At 53.2% G+C, this 18490-nt stretch overlaps 1 protein-coding gene across 3 annotated transcripts; it reads left to right on the top strand.

Moving 5' to 3' along the window:
• Nucleotides 1-14310: 14310 nt before the first annotated feature.
• AEN (apoptosis enhancing nuclease) lies at nt 14311-17241 on the top strand. Of its 3 annotated transcripts, none has more exons than XM_069866822.1 (4): nt 14311-14352; nt 14888-15561; nt 15836-16036; nt 16400-17241. In XM_069866822.1, the coding sequence occupies exons 2-4, from the start codon at nt 14893-14895 to the stop codon at nt 16601-16603; spliced, it is 1074 nt and encodes a 357-aa protein (XP_069722923.1). In that variant the 5' UTR covers nt 14311-14352; nt 14888-14892; the 3' UTR covers nt 16604-17241. The 3 variants fall into 3 exon arrangements, with proteins under 3 accessions (XP_069722923.1, XP_069722925.1, XP_069722924.1); XM_069866824.1 differs by lacking the exon at nt 14311-14352 and adding an exon at nt 14363-14382 and having other exon boundaries at nt 14891-15561; XM_069866823.1 differs by lacking the exon at nt 14311-14352 and adding an exon at nt 14364-14382.
• The last annotated feature ends 1249 nt before the right edge of the window (nt 17242-18490 follow it).

Here is an 18490-nt window from a genome sequence, read left to right as displayed (position 1 = left end):
GAAATTTCTGTCTGGGTGCCTTGGCATTTGCCCACCTGGCAGCAGCTGAATTGCAGGGGCACAGCCTGCATCTCCTGGCACATGTCCTGGGAGATTTGGGGGGAGTGCCTGCAGTTCCACATGATGCTCTGCTGTCTTTGTCCCCTTCACTGCTGTGAGGGCACCCTGAGGGTGCGTCCAGTAAACTGCTGATCTCCAGCTGTACTCTGCACACCAGCACGGTGCGCGGCATCTCTGTCTGGACCCATCTTGTTCTAGGGGATTTTAGGGAGGCTGAGGCTGCTGCTCCATGGGCAGACGCCGTGCTCAGAGGGAGGTGTGGTGTCCGTGGTATAGAGCTGCTGGGAGGGTCGACTCCTAGGTGTGCAGGCAGGCTCATCCCCTCCCCGCAGTGTAGGGCAGGGGCTGCTTGAGTGCCAGCCATGGAAAGTAGGAGTTATTTTAATACTATATGGGCATGAGTGAGGACTGCCTGTTGTTCCAGTGGTGCTAAGAGGTGCAAGTGGAGCTGAATGGACCCAAGGTCTGAGGTTTGGCTCTGTTCCATGCGGACAGACACATGAACAAGCAGGGAATGTACAACATGCGGGAGGAGTTGTGGAGTAGTGGCCGGCCGTTCCCAATGGTCCAGTGATGTGCTGCCTAGCTGATCTCCTTTGGCTGCTTCAACATCCTGCGAGAGCGTGTAACCAGAAGGGAATGCCTGGGCATGCAGGCACCCAAATATACATACATACACACATGTCATACCCAAATACGTTACAGCACTGGGGAACACCAGTGTACAAGCTGGTTACACTCTCAGTTTCCCCCAGCAGGTGCTTCCACTGCCCGCTGTTCCCATGGGGAAAGCTTCCAATGCTGGTGATGGATAATGCCACCAGAGTGCAAGATCCTCTCTTGACCCTCCTTCTGACAGCATCCAAATTCCCTTTGCTGGCTTTGTAGGATTCAATTCAAGACAGCACTTGAGCTTGAGGCTAAACACCTGCTTTGCACTGTCTTAAGCAGGAATGGGGTCTCCAACGGGGAATTCCTAGGGTGGTAAACAAGGCTATACCTTGCTCCAGTGGTGAGGAGCCCACCCTTTTGCCTGTGAGAGGCAGCGTTAAGGCGAATTGGCCAATTCCACCTACAAGGCTCCTCCCTGGTCTGTATTTTCTTGGCAGTAAGGGTCTAAGCCCACTCAAAGCTCAGGCTGTCAGTGTGTGCTAGAGCAATGGCTCCCTCTGGTCAAACACTGAGAAAGGAGGAAGATGCTGGCTTTCACACTGCCCTCATCACGCTTTGGGCTGGACTGTCCACAGACCATGGGGAAAAAGACAAGGAATTAATGCCACCAGACAGTAGCCAGCAACCCTCATCTCACAGTCCAGCTCGTCATGTGCACACAGCAGGTGCCAGCTCCTCAGTAGTGACATGCAGGCTTTTCAAACGCAGCCTCTTAACCCCGCTAATTCCCTTGTTTTCTCTTGCCAGGCCTCCTGTGCCCCTGCCAAGGGATGGCCCAGAGCCTGCTAATCGTGCTAGCAAGCTGCAACATGTCACTTCATCACTGGGGCTATTACTCTCTGGGGTTGTTTTGGGGGCCGCTGGCCCTTGTCCGGGGCAATGAGCAGAAGCACCCCTTGCTCCTTCCCTTGCGGCATCTCCAGCTAAATTATATCAGTTTTGGATTGACTCCTTTGCTCCCAATTCACACAGAGACAGAGATCAGGATGATCCTCAGCACAGCACAGCATTTATCCCATCACTTCTTCCCTGTCAGGAAGGCATCAAAGGCATGGTGTAAAGAAGCACTGCCTGAGCCCACCTAACCTACTTCCAGCCCCATAGTCCCGTCTCCAAGAGAGATGCTGATTTGGAAGCGCCAGAGTTGATACAGAGGTGCCAGAGCTCATCCCTGTGCTGGTCCTCTTCTCTCCACCCCTCCTCATGCACAGGATGCTCAGGGTGCCAGGAGCACCCCAGAGTATCCCTCACCTCCCACCTCACTATCGCCATCTCCCATTCCCAGGCCATCTGGCCACACTCATCCATGTGAAACAAATGCTGGAGTCTATTATCAGGCCCTACTTCCCCCTTCCCCCCTGGACAGATGGAGGCTGAGCGTACCCAGAGCCCCGGCCCACCGCATTCATGTGTATGAATGAGAAAATTGAATTATTTATGGCCATGCGAATAAGGCTGGTGGCTGCGGAGGCCAAGCGGAAAGGACTCCATTACGTGGCAAGTACCTGTTGCTATGGAGCCAGGGTTTCTTCCCTGCAGCCCCTGGCCCCATACACAGCTGCTTCCCTGCCTGCCCCCTATCCTGCCCTCAGCCGTGCAGCGTTGAGATGGAGAGCGGAGCCGAGTACTGGGCTGGATGCATCGTGCCCAGCTGTGGGTGTTTCGCTCCCTGCACTGTGCCTGCTGCTCCCTCAGACTGCTGTGGAGTCACACTGAATTTCCCCATGTATTGGAGCACCAGTGCAAGGTGGGGATGGTGTGATGCTGGCAGCTGGTGAATCCCCAGCCACCATGGTCTGTAGCACATGCCGAAAGAGCTGGGGAGCATCTGGGTGGGCAGCAGCAGCACCTCATGTCTGGGCAAAGCAAGTCCAGTCTCGGCACAGTACGGGGCCAGGGGTGACTCTCAGCTCAGATCCCTTGCCTCCCCTCAACATCCCCTTCCTGGAGGCAGCAGGAGATGTGACTCGAGGTCTCCTCCATGCCCAGGCAGAGAAGCAGCTCTGCAAGAGTGGGAAACCTTTCCAAAGCCACCTGGATTGTGGCCACCCCAGGGATGCCGAATCCTGCAGCAATGCTAAAAGGGCATCACTCCATTCCACTGTCTCCCCCATCCTCCTTGGCCCAAAAGTAGGACTTTGTCCCTGTCAGTGTGCAGTCCCTCCCTCCTCAGTGCCCCCCTGGGGTCGTGCCAGGCTCCTGGGGATGGGGAGGGGATGGTACTTGGCAGCCCCCAGCCCTGCACGGTGGCAGCACAGGGACTCCCGCTCTCTTCCCTGCAGGGCTAAGAATAGACACCAGCTCTGCTCCTAGAGCTGAGTGGGCTCTGCTGGGCTCAGAGGAATAAAAAGCAGGCAAACGCTTATTTTAGTCACTGCAGTCAGCAGCTGTGGCTTTGGTGTTCCCAAGGAGCGGCTTCGCACTGTTTACCCACCCACTGCTGGGAGCAGAGGCGCTGTTGCAGACCACACAGCCATGCTATGGATGCTCCCACTGTGTTCCCAGCCCCAAAGTCCAAGATGTCTCCCAATCCTTCTCCAGCACACCCAGCTGCTTCCCTCTTTTCTTCCCCCATGCTTTTGGGGTGAGCCTGGGGGATGCAGATGTTTCTACCCTCCCACATGTCTTGTTGGATGCTTCCCCAGAGCTCCCAATGCCGGCTGCTGGAGGCCAGCAGAGCCCCGCTGAGATACTTAGGGCCTACATAGGATCCTGGGGCATATCCCACTAGAAAGGACATGGAGGGCACGTCCGTGCCACCCCAAGATAAAGGGGGATTGCAGACAACCCTGTGTCCAAGTGAGGCATCTGCCCAGGATGCTGCAGCTGCAGACTGGTATGTGTGAGCCACAGCTCCACACGCAAGGCTGGGGGAAGCACCCGCTCCAGGAGAGGAGCTCTGGGTCCCTCTCCCTAGCATCACCCCCGAGGTAAAATCAAGGGAAAGCTAATTGTTACCATAGTTACATGAAGTGTCCTTTCTCAGGGAGCCGCGTCATCACTGCTGTCACAAGGTTAAGGCGGTGGGGAGTGGTGGTGGTGGGGAAGGGTGGGGGGAGAGATGTGTTTTCTTTGGAAAAACCATGGCAACAGCTATTTCTAAGGGAACAGCTGTGCACAATGAGGCCGTGGGGAACGGGCTGGGGCGTCTCAATGCCAGCCGTGCTCTGAAGGCAGCAGCGTCAGATCCAGCAGCTTTCCACGGCAGCCGGTATGCCAGAGCCTCCTTCCCAGCAGGGCTCACCGGGCATCACTCATGGTGCCAGCACACCCAGCAACGCACCACAAGGCCACTCCAGTTTGCTTTCCGTATTGCAGTCCCTCCTGGCATACACTATATTTGTGCAGGGCAGGAAGGGGTGCCAGATGTGTGGGATCCCTGGGGGCAGGGATGCGACTGCTTGTCCAGAGCAAATACATCAGGGAAAAGCCCCAATGGAGAGCCGAAGAGTAATTCATGAGTCACGTGAAGTTTGAACAGCCGTAATGCCAATACTAGTGTAGATTTCAGGCATAGAATCAACAACACTGGAGCCAGTACGGCCAAGGTTGGTAAAATGGCCTCCTACTGCTAATGCAGCCGCTTCAGATGGGAGCTGCTGCTGGTGGGGCCCAACGTGTGGATGAAAAGAGAAAGGTGCTCTTGGGGCTGAGTAGCACTAATGGGGGGGCAAGGGTCGTAGAGATGTTCTGCAGGTCAAGGCAGGGTAGACAGGCCCCAGTGATGCAGAGGAACCTATAACTCTATCTGCCCTCACTTTGTTAAGGCCAAGTGGACCCAGTGAGGAGAGGACGTCGTTCTCAGCTGCAACCTCCACCCAGTCTCCTGTTTCAACACGTAGCTGGAAATTATCTCTCTCTGCAAGACAGACTCTTAATTAAGCCTATTTCCCTGAAGGAAGCCAAGATGGAGAGCTTCACTTCTCCGTATTTCAGTGCTTTCTGGCATTCGTTTCCACACCAATTACGGTGCAAATTAGTCATCTAGAGTGCAATTCAGTGGCTGTGCTCAAGGGAGGCTCTTCAGCACATGTGCCATCTTCTTCCAGGAAGGCGGGTAGCAGGCACAGGAGGGGACTGGGAACAAGCAAGCATGGTCCTCAGGGTGCTGAGGTCTGTGGTATCAGCCCAGGGCTGGACTGGGTCTCCAGAGCCAGGCATGGAGCGGTCAGCAAAAGGGATTAGAATGTCTTCATGAGCTTCTACTTGGCCGCTGGATCTTGGCATGACTTGGTGGACCACTGGACTCTGAGACTAAGCACTGGGGAATCTGCAGATGGCAGCAAAACGTCAGTGAAGAGGTTAGGAGGAAGAGCAAGGAGCTGGCTGCTCCCCAAGCCCTTCTGCAAAGTCTTCATCACCCACCTTTGCTCTCTGGTAGGAAGGCTGGGAGAGGACGCAGGCTTCCTCCTGCCATAGAGACTGGTCCTCATGCTGAGGAAGAAAGACAGGGGCTTTTTGATGGAACATTGAGAGGATGAAGAGGAATCTGAGGATGAGATGCTTAGCTCTGTGCCCTGCCGTGATCCATTTCAAGGGTGCATCAGAAGGCTGGCACAGAAAGTGCCAGCCCCCAAGTGACGGGGGACAGGACAAGAGGGAATGGCCTCAAGCTCCGCCAGGGGAGATTTAGGCTGGACATTAGGAAAAAATTTTTCACAGAAAGGGTCATTGGGCACTGGAACAGGCTGCCCAGGGAGGTGGTGGAGTCACCTTCCCTGGAGGTGTTTAAGGCACGGGTGGACGAGGTGCTAAGAGGCATGGTTTAGTGTTTGATAGGAATGGTTGGACTCGATGATCCGGTGGGTCTCTTCCAACCTGGTGATTCTATGATTCTAAATATGGTTTAAAGGTGGTTGATATCTTGATTTTGAGGTTGATGGGTCTGGACGGTCTCCTGCTCCGGTGTTAAGATGGACAGATGGAAACACCTCTGCCATGATTGTGTCTAAGTGTCCCTCCATCAGTGTCTTTGTTCACTTTAGCTGATAAGTTTTTGTAGAAGATGCAGCCAAAGTAGAGGGTGAGAGTTCAGGGGCTTGGGGGTTTGAAGGGCAAAAAGCAAAGCTTCTCTATCGAGTGACATAGCCCTGCTGGCTGGTTCCCCTGCAGAGTGGTGCAGGTTGCTGTGGAGTAGGAGTTCACAGAATCACAGAATGACCTGAGTTGGAAGGATCATCAAGTCCAACTCCTATCTCTGCATAGAACAACTCCGAAATTTACATCACACTGAACATGACTTGAGGTACCTGCAGGGGCTACCAGTGCAGCCGTGCAAGGAGGGTCTGGATGGCTGATTGATGGGAAAGTCAGTGTGTGGTGGAGCGGGTGGCTGGAGAGCTGATAGAGAGGTGGCTGGGAGGAGGCATCCAAAGGTCAGAGCTGGCTACTTGTGTCTGCCCCAGCTACCCAAGTCTCACTGCAGCACCAGGCTTCCTCCCTGCTTTCCTTCCTCCTCCTCTTCGAAGGGCTGGGAGACGGCCATAGCCCTGCAGAAACACTATACAAACCTTCGTGCTGACTGTAAGAGAGCTGGGATGGAAAGGCTTCAGCTAAAATACTAGTTTGTCAGTGAGTTTCAATTGTGAGCCTCATCTCCCCTGTTGCTTTTGAACAGGTTTTGCTGAGCCCTGCAGGGCGATTGGGGCTGGTGTCTCACGCATAGTCGAAGGGCTCATGTCTCTGTCTCCATGGGACAACCTCAGGGTCAGACATTTGCCGTGGCTTTCCCCGAATATTCCTAATTACCAGCAAACTTTCTCATTTCTTGTGGACACAACCACTACACAGTTACCAGGACTCCTATCACCTTTCGGCCAGCTAGTCTGCTGCCTACTGCCTGCTCTGTCTCCTTCAAAACAGCACCAGGAGCCCTGAGAGGAGCTGCCTGCCCCTTGGATGTGCCCTTCAAGCCCCCATTAGTTAGCGGTTGTCTTAAACACTGTAACATTTGTAGCCTTATTCTTCCTAATCCCGCCTAATGTAACCGTGGCTGTCCTCATTAGCCACATAATTGCATAGCAAACACAAAACAGGCCCTGACACAGTCGAAGGAAATTGGTTTAAAAATATGAAACCGTATCCTCAGACGTTGTCAAAGGGGGTTATTTTGTTTATTTGTATTCACACGGCATCTCATGGAATAATGAGAGAGCCACTCTGCTGAAAAAAATACCTATTTTTTTTAAAGATCGTCATATGAGAAGGTGGGTTTGAAATGCCAGATGGGGAATCCAGCCCAGCCCTTGCACTGGTGGAGGACAACTGCATCTCTGCTTGGTCTCATCTGCTGCACCAAGGGACTTCCAAGCAGAGAAGGTGACATCTCCCAACCATGCCCACACTGGTATGGTTGCCCAGGAAGAAGTTTAGCCATCCACATCTCTGGATAACAATACCTATGAATTTCAAAGGGGTTTCATTCACTTCTGGCAGCAGACGACAGGGCTAAGTTAATGGAGGCAGCAGTAAGAAATCTAATTAACCTGAGGTATGTTGTTTAATTTGTGCGAAGTTGTTGTGGTTACTCAGCTATAAACTCTGTCCCCAGCTCTAATGATGGTGACTTGCATGGCAGCAGCAGAGAGCATCCTGGAGGTGGGCAGCCACCTCATGCTCACCCTTGAAGGTGCCCTCAATTATGCACAAGGCGTTCCAGTGGTTGCCTCCATCTGGTTCTTCTATGGAATTTGAAACACTTTTCTAGCTCCAACCTTTGGAACAGGCACCTGTGCTGTTTCTCCGCCTGTTCTGGCATTCAACTCTGCTGCACAGCTTCCAAAAACCAGCCTTCAGGACCCAGCAGTGTCAATCTGTTGATTGCATTAAAGTCCAGAAGATGGCTTCAGGTCGCCGAGTTCCCACTGCAGCTCTTAGACTCTAATTATGTTCAAGGCTCTTTGCTCTCGTTATTTCTTTTTGCTAGTGCTTAGAGCCACTATACTGATCTTTTCTTCAAGGCTGACCCCTATGTAGCTTCTCAGGAAAGAGCCAGGCCTGATATTTAAACCAATTCACAAAACAGCTCCCGAAGGGCAGTTGTCCATTATGCGATTTTTTGAACTGCAGGAATCAGCAGGGCTGATGGCAGCTGAGCTCTTTGTATCAGTTCAGAGGGAAGCATAGGAAAAGGGATGGATGTTGTGTGTTAGCATCTCTTCTCAGGTTAATTTCTTCCCCAAGATCCTGGATCACCAACAGCTCCCTTGCAACATTGCATAGAGGGGGTCTGGAGCCTGCGATGCCCACAGAAGGGTGATGCTGAGCCTCAGCACTCCCTTCATGTCACACCAAAGCTCTGTAGTCTCCTCCCGACCACTATGAGAAGTGCAGTCACACTCATACCCTGCAGGGATGTCCTTTCCACGGATGGAAAAGTTTTTAACCAAGCCCTAGAAGATTCCCAGTTGCCCAGTGAGGTTTGCCAAGAAGGGAATTGAGAAAGAAAAGGATCCACCTCTGAGTTCCATCAAAGCCAGGTGGGCTGGGGCCCTGCTGCCATGCGGTTTGCTAGAGCTGAGACCTCCAGCGCCGAGCGTGCTGAAGTATCACTCAATGTTGATGGCTCAAGTGTGTTGGGGATGTGAAGTACAAAAGCGCTTTTGGCAGCAGCATATGATTACATGCCAAGCCCTGCCAGATCCATAGCCTCCTCCCTGCAGCCCATGGCATCTCGTGCTTGTGTTTTGAGGGGACTTCAGCCCCTCTGGCTGGTGGGGAGCCTGAAGGCCTTGGCTCATTCCTCCCTGGACACAGGCTGTTCCTTTGAGCCTGGCAGTGCTCAGTGGTGATGCCAGGGGGCTTCCCACCAGCTAGGATTGGATTCCTGTCAAACAGCACTTCCAGCAAGCCAACCTGCATCCACAAAGTGGAGTTCCCAGCAGAGTCCCATGTGTCCCCTTGCAAAGCTCTTGGCATCCCATCTCCGTGCCGTTGAGCTCCAAAGCCATTCCACTTCAACCTTGGGACAAAACAGGTCCCTGGGTGGCCAAGGGGAAAGGCAGCAGCTACAGAGAAGAAGAGGAGCTCTAGGGGTTTTCTTCCTTTTTTTCTTCTTTTTTCTTCTTTTTTTTTTTTTTTTTTTAAGAATTAAAAAGTGGTGGTGCTACCAAAGGGTAATTATCCCTCTGTTCCAGCTGAAATACAATTAAGGCAGCTCTCAACGAGCCCCCGGGATATTGTGGTTTGCTAATTAACAAGCGGATATGCTGTGGCCCCTGTCATGGCAATTACAGCATGAGACAGGCTTCAGGAGCTCTAATTACACGTCAGCCCACGACACACGCTGCAATACAAATTAACGAGGGCCCAGGCTGGAGACACAGGGAGTTTACCTAGCGAGAGGCTGAGCCGGGCAGCAGGGATGGGGATGGGGGACAGGGATGGGGGAACCTGATGTGGGTCCAAGCCTGAGGACAGTGGCACATGCTGTGGGGTCAGGAGGTTGCAGGGGAGCAATCTGGAGGCAAAATGCTCAATGGCAGCAAAAAAAAAAGTGCATTGGAGGAAGAAGAGGCATTTGCTTTGAGGAGCCATACCCTGATGAGATGAGTGGCATTTGGGATGGCTGCAATGAATAGCAAGTATCGCATCTCTGGCCGTTAATTCCCAGACCAATAAAGCTGCTGTTAAGAAAAGAAGTCAGATGGGAAATACTCAACAGGGTTTTGACTGCTGACAAATAACTAACAGGGCTCCCAGAGCTGAGAGGAATTTTTCTGACAAATTGTTTATTGGGAAAAGTCATCCAGTTTCAGATTGGCCAGGTGAAAAATAGAAACCAGGATTTCTTGTGAACGCAGTTTTGACGTGTTGCATTTTAAAAAGCTGTTTCCTTTTGAAACATATTAAAAAGATACAATCAAACCAAAATACAAAATGCACATCTAATGAGGACATCTGTTCCTGACAAAGTGAAATCATATTTATCAGCTTTGCTGATACTTGTCAGAATTTTGCTGGTCACAGCCCTGCAGTAACACAGGTTTTGTGTGACATTAGTGTGCCTTTTGAATGTACTGCCCCTGCTATCTCCTTTCCAGCACTCACCTGATGCAGGTGCCCAAGGAGGGATTTTAGGGAGTTGCCTTGACGGATGCCCTGGGCTTTGGCCACCAATATGACTTGAAAATTCTATGCAGTCAGGCAGACAGGAGGCTGAAGCAAAGACCTCGGGTTTGGAGGCTCCATCCAGCATCACTCAGAGGTGGGATCAGCGAAGCTCAGGGGCAGCCCTTGCAGGGGAAGGGGGTCTCACACTGTGTGGGTGCACAGCAGGTCCCTGATTTGCTCCCAGCTGGGACAAAGGGGTGAGTTGAGGCAAGGGAGGGGTTTTCAGGTTAATCCCCTCTGGGCCTGCTGTCCCTGTGTGCTGTGAGGAGGAGACCCTGCCTGGTCCCTGCTGCAGGCACCCAGAGCACGAAGCCACCGGAGGCCTCCACTCTGCTGCAGAATGGTGGCAGGGGGAGGGTGTGCACATCCTCACACATCGCTCCCAAAATAGATCTCATTAACTATCACAATTAACATGATCTGGGCCCTCTCTCCTCCTCATTGCTCCAGCCAAAGCTATACATAAAAATAACTGTTTATTACACAGCAGGCAGAGCCCGGCTTATCACTGCAGACAGGAAATTGCTGTGCAGAAACCACACGTTTCACTTTTAATAAGTTTGGCAATAAAATGTCTCGTCAAATGAGGCCACGACAGAGCGATAATGAAGCTTCCATGTGGCCCATAATTGCTTACTGCTCTCCTGGGGGCAAGCCAGATAATGGAGGTGGGGGGGCAGGTATGGCAGCATCATCCACCCTCACCTCCTGCTTTGGGAGCATCCCTCCTTATCTTTAGCAGTATCCTTGGAGCACCAGCACCAACCGGAACACAGTGGAGGAGGAGGTCTGTCCATGTTGAGGGATACAGGCAATTCCCACAGAGTGATGAAGGAGGTATCAGAGGAAGATGAGGGCTATTGATGTTCCTAGGGAAAAGGTTTTCTGCCTTCCAAGCAGGACTTCTCAGCACTGAGAAGTCTTCAAGGCTGGGTGGGCACTGTCACACCCACTCTGTCCCTGTTCTTAGCCCCAAGGACTAGTCTCCTCAAAGTTTTGCATGAGTCAGCTCAGATGAGGAACTTAAACAGCAGCTACAGCTGAAGCATCAAGAGCGTAAAGCAGGAGTGAGGAAAGCATTCATTGACTGAGACCTTACAGTGTCCTAATTTCTTCACAAAGGTCCTTGCTGATGGGACCTGCAGAAACCCTTGGCTTCTGCCAGCCACTTCTTGCCTCTCTGCCCTGCATGTTTAAGATGAAACGTGTGCCTAGTCCCAGGCACGAGCTGTAGAGTCACAGTAATAGGAGACAAAATGAGTTGTGTCTAGGCTGGGACTGGGAAATGAGGTGGTTTAGAGTCACAGCAGGAACGTGCTGGCACTGTTGGGGACTGCTGGCCACCAGTGGGCTCCCAGGTGGGCGGAAGGCTTTGTTTGCCTGTGACACTGCTCTTGGGGAGTTTACCTGGAATTACTGATCTGCATTCATAAACATGATCACGTTAATTGGCTGCTGCAGCCACAGCCGCTGTCTCCTTCCAGCGCTGGGACTTCATCTCCCTTTCCATCCCAAATGTTAAGATGTCTCTGTTCCTCCATCCTATCAGCACTGCAGCCGAGGACAGAGAATCAGCTGGAGAAGGGAAAGAGGCAGAGGACAGGTGAGTCCACAAGCCTGAAGCCAATGACAGACACCCACTGCCACCACATCCACTCTGCAAAGCAGCACCCTGAAAATAAATCGCAGACAAAGACCATAAACACTGCAGGAAGTCCTGCAGCCTTGGGCAGAAATGACCTGGGGACAGGCACCTCAGCTGGACACTGCCTTTTATTGCAGGAGCAATGACCAGGTGGCAGGAGAGGAACCAGCTCCCAGATGAGGACAGAAACACCCAGGCTGCTCAGCTGGAGATCAGGCTGGTGCTCATCTCACTTGGAGCACGGCCAATCGCTTCTAGTAAATTATTCATCCAACAAATTTAGCCTGTTACTCTAGTCGTGTTCTACCCAGAGTTTTACAGATTTTGTTATTATTTCAACTTGTGCAAACACTGCAGAAACCTCTCCTGGGCTCTGGTGCACTCTGCCTTCATCTCAGCTCTTGGCTCATCTGCCACGTCTGAAATAGGATTTCTACCATCTGGTGCCAAGCCCTCCCCCACAGGGACTTGTGGAGTCAAGTGGCATCCCTGTTCGGCACAAGGCTTCTACCAAAAGGAAAACCAACTACCACGTGCAAACTATCTACTGATGACCCAGAGGTCAATGGGATCAGAGGAGGCCACAGGATACCGATGGATCCATTCAGAGCTGTTCTGACTTTATTCCACCTCCATCCTTGCATTTGGGATAGGGGAGAAAAATGACACCACTGTTCCCTTGCAGCCTGGGCTATCTTGGCCTTGGGAAATTAGATAAACCTTTTCTCTTCCTCCCCACACGCCCATAATTTCTCCTGTTGTGGTTTTCTTTGTAACCAAGAGGGTATAACTAACACTTCACGCTGCTGGAGAGAAACACATGCCTCTTACAAAACATACAGCCTGGGAAGGAAGGAGTCACTGAGTAAAGATGAGAGGATATGGATGGGCTTGTTATGGACAAGCCAAGAGTGATCAGACCCACAAGTGCAAGAGCGAGATGTTCAGGAAGAAGCATGGAACAGCTGAGGTACTTGAATCTCCTGTGCCACCATAGGGCTTGAGGGAGAAGAGCAGCCAGTGATGCCAGCTCCTCACCTACCCAGAGCTGGTGAAGAAATGCCACCAGCAAAGCAATCCCATTTCCCTCACACCAGAACTCGAGTTTGCTCCCACTCATGCAGTGACGGTCAGCTTACACCTTGCTTAAGTAGAAGAAAAACAGAGCAAAGAGGCCCAGGAACCACAAATGAACCATCCCCAAGAGCAGTAATGCACCGTTCCACCAAAAAGAGTATAAATTTCTACATACAGACTTGCCAGGGCCCCCTAGCAAGTTACTGTGGGGCACTTGAACTACCCTCATTAAGGAGGATTAATTAGCTGAACAGCAAGGACAGAAGCAATAGATGCAAACCATGGAACAAAAGATTTAAGGAAGAGGTTTACTGGTTAGAAGAAAACCATAAAAGAAATAGGAAAAAATAAATCACAGGGTAATCTAAATCTTTTCTTTCTGACCATGCTGCAGAAGCTCAAGGATGGTGAGAAGGGGTAATGACAGAATGTGAAAACACGTGTCCTGCATGCTCTTGAGCCCTCTCGGTGACTTGGAGAGAGGGATTCTCAGCACAGGACCCCACAGGATGAGGACTGACACAGTGCCTGGCTCCCTCTGGAAGACTAGTGATTTTGTTGTTGTATGGCTCATCCCACCACAACAAGTCACAGTCTGCCCTAGGGCGCGCGGCATCTCCGGCAATGTTAAAGGCACACGGAAAAGCTGGAGCTGGGGCTGCCAGTTGTCCTTCTCCACTTCTGACCACCTTGAGCGTTGCTTTTGTGAACCTTGAGAGTGAAGCAACGACAGGCTGGTCTGAAACCCCACCTGCACCCATGCTCTGGCCAGAGCTGACCCCCTACCAACCCTGGGGCGCACCACAGGAGAGCCTGGAGGATGCAGATCTTGTGCTGTGGTGTCTCAGCCCACCCCACAGGAATGGTGCTGCCTCAGATGGAGAAGGGATGTCCACAAGGTCACCCCGGCAAACGAACAGCAAAACTGCAGAACACTGGTGCTCGGCTGAGCCCAGTGTGTGTGGGTGAGTACCCTGGTGTGTATCTCCACGCCAAACCCACCTCTTAGAATCACAGAATCATAGAATGGTTTGAGTTGGAAGGGACCTTAAAGCCCATCCAGCTCCAACCCCCCTGCCATGGGCAGGGACACCTCCCACTGGATCAGGTTGCTCCAAGCCCCATCCAACTCAACATTGAACACCTCCAGGGATGGGGCAGCCACAGCTTCCCTGGGCAACCTATGCCAGTGTCTCACCACCCTCACAATGAAGAATTTCTTCCTAATGTTTAATTTAAATCTTCACCCTTCCAGTTTAAAGCCATTCCCCTTGTCCTATCACTCCATGCCTTTGTAAAAACTCCCTCCCCAGCTTTCCTGTAGCCCCTTCAGGTACTGGGAGGCTGCTCTAAGGTCTCCCTGAAGCCTTCTCTTCTCCAGCCTGAACACCCCCAGCTCTCTCAGCCTGTCCTCACAGCAGAGAGTCTCCAGCCGTCGCATCGCCTTCTTAGCCCTCCTCAATTCCATATCCTTCTTATGTTGTGGATTCCAGAACTGGACACAACACTCCAGGGTGGGTCCCCTCCTCCCAGGGCCAGAAGCTGGAAACCCCTGGAAGCCCCTGGAAGCCCCTGGAAGCCCCCAGTCCCCGCGAGTCCCACCCGAGCGGGAACCAGCGCACTGACAGCCGCCCCGCCCCGCGCTCGGTTCCCGCCCAGTATGCAAATTACCCCGTGCTCGGTTCCCGCCCTGTATGCAAATTAACCCCCGCGCGGCCAATGGGGAGGCGGAGGGGGCGTGGCCAACGGCGCGACTTGCCCGGGCATGTGAGCGCGGCGGCTTCCGGGTGAGACACGTGGGCGCCGCGGCGGGGCCGGTGGGGCTGGGGGCGAGGGGGGTCTGGCAGCGGGGCTGGGGGCGAAGGGGAGCTGGGCGGTGGGGCTGGGGGCCCTAGGCCGTATGTGGGGGTGTGGGCAGGGGTCTAGGGGCGCGTAATGGGGCGGGCAGCAGGCTGAGGCTGGGACTGAGGCAGGCAGGGCCATAGGGTGTATGTAGTGGGGGGCCAGGGGATGGGCAGGGGGCTGAGACCGGGGCTGAGACGGGGGGGGCCCGGCCACTGGGCAGTCAGATTGCTAGGGTGGGTGTAATGCTGGGCAATGGGGTTAGCAGGGCCCTGGGACCCCGAAGGGGGCAGGTAGGGGCCAGGCAATGAGGGGGTAAGTGCATGGGGACAGTGTGGGACACTTGGCTGTGCTGCCTGTGCCTACGCACGCGGCTGGAGGGTTGGGTATGTCATGGAGGGGGTGGGCTGCTATGGGGTATGTGGCTCCCCTTTGACAGGGGTGCATGAAGGCACTCATCCCGCCCTGTGCTCACCCCAGCAGGGATGTCTCCTGGCAAAGGGCAGATGACCCCACTGCTGCCCGCTCCGAAGGTCTCCGTGCCCACCCCTCAGGGCACCCATGATCCCACCATGAGGAGATGCGCTCAGCCCCCAGAGGGTCCCGGCTCACTGCAGGGTTGCAGCAAGAAGAAGAGCCGCAAGCACCAGCGATTCATGGAGCGCCGGGCATTGCTGGAGCAGAAAGGGCTGCTGAGACGGCGCCTGGGCAGCCAGACCTCTGTGACAGAGCCAGAGGCACACAGCACGCTCACCAAAGCGGGTGGCACCACAGCATCACATTGTAGGAAGGTCTCCAAATCCAAACAAGTTGCCTACCTATCCCTGTTCCGCTCTGCCTCTCCAGACAGCATAGCCAGGCACCACTCTGTGCTGCTGTCCCAGGGGAGTGGCAGCTCCAAGGGGGTGCAAATGGCCTCGCCACTCCTGCGCCCGGGCAAGTATGTGGCCATTGACTGTGAGATGGTGGGCACTGGTCCTCAGGGCAAGCTGAGCGAGCTGGCACGGTGCTCTGTGGTGAACTATGAGGGGGATGTCATATACGACAAGTATGTCCAGCCTGAGCTCCCCATCGTGGACTACCGGACACGGTGGAGTGGCATCACCAAGCAGCACATGAAGAACGCAATTCCCTTCAAGGTCGCCCAGATGGAGGTAAGGAAAATTGAAATTTAAACAAACAAACAAAAAAAAAAGTTGTGTGTTAATGTGCCAGACACAAATTGGGATATTTAGTGGCCTGTCCTGAGCTGCTCCAAAGCAGAAACACAAGTAGAGGATGGGAGCCTCTGAAGATGTGCAGTTAGTTTGCTTGTTACTGTTCTGTTCTGGGAACCAAAAAAGTGGAACTGAAAGAGCTGAATTTAACACAAAATAGTTTATTTTATGCTTAATTGGTGTCCTGTCTGTCCCTTTCTGACGCTTCCAGATCCTGAAGATCCTGAAAGACAAGATTGTGGTAGGACACGCCATCCACAATGACTTCCAAGCCCTGAAGTACTTCCACCCGAAAGACAGGACCCGAGACACCAGCCATATCCCCATGCTGAACCAGAAGGCAGGGCTGCCAAGCAAGGCCAGTGTCTCCCTCAAAAGCTTGGCCAGGCATCTGCTCCAGAAAAAGATCCAGGTAAGCACCATGAACCTTGAGAATGCGAAGTAGTTTCTGGGTTTGCTATGAGCCTGTGTAGTCAGTCTGGTCCCATCTCCGTGAGTGCTCTCTGTGAGATGGAGTTTGAACCTAGTTTATCCTCTGTACCCAAGTGTGATCAAGCTAGGGGAGCCCAGGACCTCCGAAGCTGACTATTAAGCATCTCAGTAAAGCAGGTACAGAACCTTTGCCTTCCAGAAAGTGCTTGAGATGTATGTTTCTCCTAGGCTGCACTGAACCTTTGCTGTCTCCAAAACACCCAGCGCTTGTGTCCTTCTGAGCAAGTGGTCAAGGTGACCTGATGGATCTTCTAATGAGACTTCCCCCCCCCGCTTTTTTTAGGTTGGCTGCAAAGGGCACTCGTCGGTGGAGGATGCTCAGACAGCCATGGAGCTGTACAGACTGGTGGAGGTGCAATGGGAGACTGAGCTGGCCCGTAGCCTGCCCCCCCGGGCCCCCAGCCCCATCACGGATCCCAGCACAGACAGCAGGCAGTACATGGATGACCGGTATTGGCCCACGGACCTGATGACAAGCAGTCTGTGATGGGGGATGGCATCTCCTCCATGTTCTTTGGGCCATCCTAATGCCTTCAGATATTAAAGGTGGAGGTAACTGCCAATCTCCTTCCCTGGGGCTTGTGCCCCTCATGCTCTGCCCAGCAGCTGGATGCAGTGCGGACAGCAGCGTGGAGGAGTCACACCCCCAGCCCTGCTCAGGGTTGGAAAAATAGTGGCACTTGGGCTCTGCTGTCTGCAGCCTCTTGCTGCCACGCAGAAATAAGTGCCGGGGCTGTGCTCTGTTCATCTGTCACCTGGTGCTCGGGGATGAACCAGGGTCCTAGTGTCAATATGGAGGAGCCCCAGCGGGTGTGCAGTGGCAGTGGGCTGGGGTGGCCAGGGCACCTCCTGTGTCCTCAGGGAAGGGCATTTCCTCCATGGTGGGTGAGTGGCAAGTCTTTCCATGGGAGAACTGAGGTGTCTTGCTGATGCTCGAAGGCTGCAAACCGTCTGGGGGCAGTTAAACAACCAGTTTCCTCCTCACTTACTTTGCACAGTGAAGCCCACAAAGAAAGTCTGGGTCTTCTCTGTGTCCAGCCTGGATAAGACCATAAGATGCACTTCATTTTGAATAGACTGCTCACATGTCTGTCCAATTCTGAATTAAAAACTGTTCTTGCAAAACCCGGTATTGCGTGATCTGCTCTGGCAGCTCTCCAGAAGGTACAAAGCAGGGATGAGGTTGGCAAGGGCTGGGCATGTGCTGCCTGCATCATGTGTTGGGCCCCAGTGCTTAACACACACATGCAACTAAAAAATGTGCTTTGAGTGGTCTGATGATGGCTGGAGTGAGCAACTGGTTGGGATACAGGTGATCCCTGTGAAGGTGGGAGGAGCAGAGGACAGGGTTAGCAAGAACCCTGTGGTCCAGAGCTACTGGCTGCTTGGGAAAAGCCCAGTGCAAGAGAGCGTCCTCCTGTGTTGTGCTCCAGCAGGTGGGCTGTTCCAGCTTGGGAAGCTCCTTGTGTAAAGGAGAGGCACAGCTGGGCTTTGCCTACCCTGCAAGTCAGCATCTGGGAGCAAGAGCTCTGCCACAGGCTGCCGCTTCCTGGGAGACGTAGCTATGTCTGCAGGGAGGTACCCCAGCTTGGGGTTGTGAGCACCACAGTGGGGTTTAGGACTGGACCCAGGTAGCTGTACCCTTCCCTGAGAAATTGAACAACCACGGTTATAGAAAGTTGATCTTTTTTTGCTTAGTGACGTAAGGCTGCCCCTTTAGGACAGGAGTTCCCCCCACCCACTGCGTGAGCTGTAAGATGGGATGTGGCAGGAGGGGTCATAGCACAGTGTAGGTACAGCAGCCAGCACTGAAGTCCATGTCCCCTGTGGCCAGGCTAGACAGGTCCTAGGCTATTCCCAGCAGGAGGAAAGGAGAACTCAGTCCCAGCCTTGGGAAGCAGCCAAGGGAGCTGGATGACGCAGGCACACCTGACGCACACATCAGTGCGATTACAAGATGCATCTTGCACTTCCCATCTTAACTCCTCCCTGCCTGGCAGAGGAAGACTAGGACAGCTCATAAATGCTTCAAAACATGTCAGGTGTCTAAAAGGCTCTGCCAGTTTGTCCCAGGCATGTTCCCGATGCAGCAAGCTGTAAAACATGGCTGGTACTGTGCTCTGCACAAGTCTCAGGGTGCAGCATGGTGCTGTGCAATCTCAGCAGGAGCTTGTGGCACAGAGGAGAGACCTGAACCCCATGAGGGCACCCAAGAGGGTGCATGGAGAGTGCAGCTGGCACAGGTTTTCGTCTGTTGCCTCCTTTCTACCATTTCTAGCTCTCCTGGGGTGGCAGGAGGGAAGTGAAGCTGTAGGAAAGGCAAAAGCTCTGTGGGTCAACACACCCACCATCAGAAGACGGTGCCATCCCAAAG

Source organism: Phaenicophaeus curvirostris, chromosome 12, assembly GCF_032191515.1.
Source record: "Phaenicophaeus curvirostris isolate KB17595 chromosome 12, BPBGC_Pcur_1.0, whole genome shotgun sequence".
NCBI classification, from domain to species: Eukaryota; Metazoa; Chordata; class Aves; order Cuculiformes; family Cuculidae; genus Phaenicophaeus; species Phaenicophaeus curvirostris.
Note: the sequence above shows the minus strand (reverse complement) of the source record. Positions and strands in the feature narration are given on the sequence as shown.

What these genes read in the sequence shown, in the direction of transcription:
- AEN (XM_069866822.1), top strand. Translation starts at nt 14,893, where the DNA reads ATGTCTCCTGGCAAAGGGCAGATGACCCCACTGCTGCCCGCTCCGAAG. An exon ending in TCAAGGTCGCCCAGATGGAG is followed by an intron (nt 15,562 to 15,835) that starts GTAAGGAAAATT and finishes TGACGCTTCCAG; the next exon opens with ATCCTGAAGATCCTGAAAGA. An exon ending in TGCTCCAGAAAAAGATCCAG is followed by an intron (nt 16,037 to 16,399) that starts GTAAGCACCATG and finishes CGCTTTTTTTAG; the next exon opens with GTTGGCTGCAAAGGGCACTC.